The 2,546-nt window shown below is 62.6% G+C and overlaps 1 protein-coding gene across 1 annotated transcript in view; it reads right to left on the bottom strand.

The window, feature by feature from the left end:
• Positions 1–324: 324 nt before the first annotated feature.
• Positions 325–2,546, bottom strand: part of VARS2 (valyl-tRNA synthetase 2, mitochondrial) — a 10,197-nt gene continuing 7,975 nt past the window's right edge. The window contains exons 22-26 of the mRNA XM_015570997.1: positions 2,502–2,544; positions 1,800–1,911; positions 1,518–1,693; positions 1,259–1,387; positions 325–1,162 (exon numbers count right to left, since the gene is read on the bottom strand). Of these exons, the coding sequence (XP_015426483.1) occupies positions 1,067–1,162; positions 1,259–1,387; positions 1,518–1,693; positions 1,800–1,911; positions 2,502–2,544 (556 nt within the window). The 3' untranslated portion in view covers positions 325–1,066. The remainder of the gene's footprint in view (positions 1,163–1,258; positions 1,388–1,517; positions 1,694–1,799; positions 1,912–2,501; positions 2,545–2,546) is intronic.

Here is a 2,546-nt window from a genome sequence, read left to right as displayed (position 1 = left end):
GCTAGAACCAAAGTACTACCAGGCAGAGATCTTGGTTTCGTTCATTCACTGATGAATCCAAGGGTGCAGAACAGGGCCCAGCACAGAGCAGGTGCTGAAGCAATAGCTGGTGCCGTTGGGGAAGAGACAAGGAAGCTGCCCGCCGCTTCCTCTCGCTCTGGGCAGGCATGTGGATGTGCTGGTGGGGCCGGGCAGATGTTAGATCTAGTTAGAAAGTGTAGGGCGGAGGAGGAGCGGCCGCCAGCGCAGAGCCACCACACACGTGAAGCTCGGTTACAGCACCAGAAAGAACTGCATGTAAGTCATTGGCTAAATCCCAGGTGATACTTTTTACACAAACTACTTTTAATCTCTGAGCACATTCCTTCATCTCAGAAATGGAGAGAACGCCCCCAACTCTGAGGTCTCAGGGTTAAGCAGTACCAGGGCGGGCGCAGCTGCGAGCGGCCACCATGGAATTGGGCCTGGAAGGGCCAGGCCCTGAACACCACTGCCACGAGGCAGCAGCTGGGGTGGGCGGTGGGCGTCTGCACATCTGTGTGCCCGTCAGGGACGGCAGCGTCCCTGCACGCATCTCAGCAGAGTGGGGCGCGCTCCCGGCAGCCCCTCCGGCCTGGAAGAAGTCCCTGCTCCTCTCAGCCCCCACCAGAGGGGCAAGGAGAAGGGAAGGGCAGGCAGGAGCAGCGGCACTGTCAGCAGACCCGGCAGTAGTGGACTGTGTCACTGTGCCTGCACGAGAAAGCTCCGCTTCCCTTCAGCGAGGCAGCCCTCCTGTCCCGGCAAGAACCTCGGGGACAAGTGAGAGGCAAGAGTCATCACTGGGGGAAAGAGGGACAAAAGAACCACAGGCAGACGCGTTTGAGACTAAGTTTATCTGCCTTCCTTGCGCCCAAGCTTCCCGGTGGGGCTGCACTGGGCAGTGGCAGGAGTGCGAGCGTCGAGTGGCCATGCTGGTCTGCTCCCGGGAGCGAGGGGCACCACAGGGGTTCCGAGGCCCCCGGGGGCTGCAGGATCAGTCTGTCCTCGCAGGCAGGTCTGGCGGCGGAGAAGCGCCAGGTGCGAGGGCTCACGGTTCCCTGGGGCTGGGAGACGCCGCCATCAGCTGCCTGAGGTGAGAGGCCGCCTGGTCCAGTTTCGACAATTCCAGGTGGAGGGAAGCAAGCTGGACGGGCGAGACGCAGTAAGGATCCGCAGGAGGCCCACCCTCCCTCCACCCTCCCTCGGGGGGCGGGCTCCCTGGGCAGCCTCCCAGCCTCCCCCTCTGCTGCCGCCGAGCCTCAGCCTCCCCCTCTGACGGCGTCCGGGCCACGAGGCCGTCCAGCTGCTTCTGCAACTTGTGCCTTCGGGCAGCCAGCAGAGGCAGATGGGCCTGCGGGTCCACCAGGCCCTGCAGAGGACAGAGGCGTCGCGGCCGCCCTGCGCCTCCCACACGAAGACCCTCCTCACGGAGAGAACTTGCCCTGCCCTCCGCCCCACAGCCTTTCTGACCCTCCCCTGCTCCCCGCTCCTCTGGGCACCTGCAGCTCCATGTAGACCTGAACGCTGTCACTGAGCGGGGCCTGGGCCCAGCCGGAGGGGGCGGCTGCACCTGCGGGCAGGAGGCCCACAGCCCCGCAGCGGCCCAGGGTGCTCAGCGGCTCCAGGAAGGCCTCGAAGACACCCTGCTCTCCAGGCTCGGAGCTCTGCAGCAGCACTGGGGGAAAGGGGCCGGTCAGGGTCAAGGCCTGCCCCAAGCGCTCCCCCTGCCTCGCCAGCCGCTGCTTCTCCCGCACGCACTGGGAGCCCAGGCCACGCCTCACCTCGGGGCCGGGCCTTGGTGAGCTGGTACGTGGCCCGGAGAGCCCTCAGCGCCTGCACGGCCTCCTGGACCCGGGAAAAGCGCTGCTCCAGCTGGGGGCAGTGCCAGCGCTCCTGCAGGCGGACCAGACTGGGGCTGAGCAGCAGGCTCCTGGGACCCGCCAACTCTCCTGGCTCTGCCCCGCCCACCCGCGCCTCTGCACCACCTCAGGGATGTCACCCGCAAAACCTGGGCACCATCTACGATCTTAGATGATCAGTGGCTGTTGTCTGTTCAGTCGCTCTGACTGACAATACCAAACAACCAAAAATAAAACATTTCAAACGTATTATTCAAAACTCACAAAAGCACGTAACTCACAAAACACATCATTTAAAAACTCCGTCAAGCTTGAAAATGATTTTGGGGTAAGTTTGCGGCCTTCATCCTTTGCAGGTTATTAAAGCTTAAAACTGCACAGAGACTTTGGGACATCCTGTTACTAGCATCCACCCTCATCACAGCATGGCACTGCCTGCTACCATCCCGGTTTAACGACAGGGGAAACTGAGGCACGGTCGCTCTTGCCCACGGTGCTGACAGGGCTCCCCGAGGCGCTGCAGAACTCCAAAGCCTCCGAAGCGAAGTATCAGCTGTTAGTGACCCACAGCTAACCCTTTCGGAAGACCCCCGCCTCGGGCCACCCCAGGGATGTGTGACTCACCAGGCTTTGGGCACTGGGATAGGGGGCAACAGAGATGCTGGGGGC

The sequence above is a fragment of the Myotis davidii genome, unplaced genomic scaffold (genome assembly GCF_000327345.1).
Source record: "Myotis davidii unplaced genomic scaffold, ASM32734v1 scaffold988, whole genome shotgun sequence".
In the NCBI taxonomy this organism is placed as follows: Eukaryota; Metazoa; Chordata; class Mammalia; order Chiroptera; family Vespertilionidae; genus Myotis; species Myotis davidii.
This window is presented reverse-complemented; position numbering and strand designations above follow the sequence as displayed.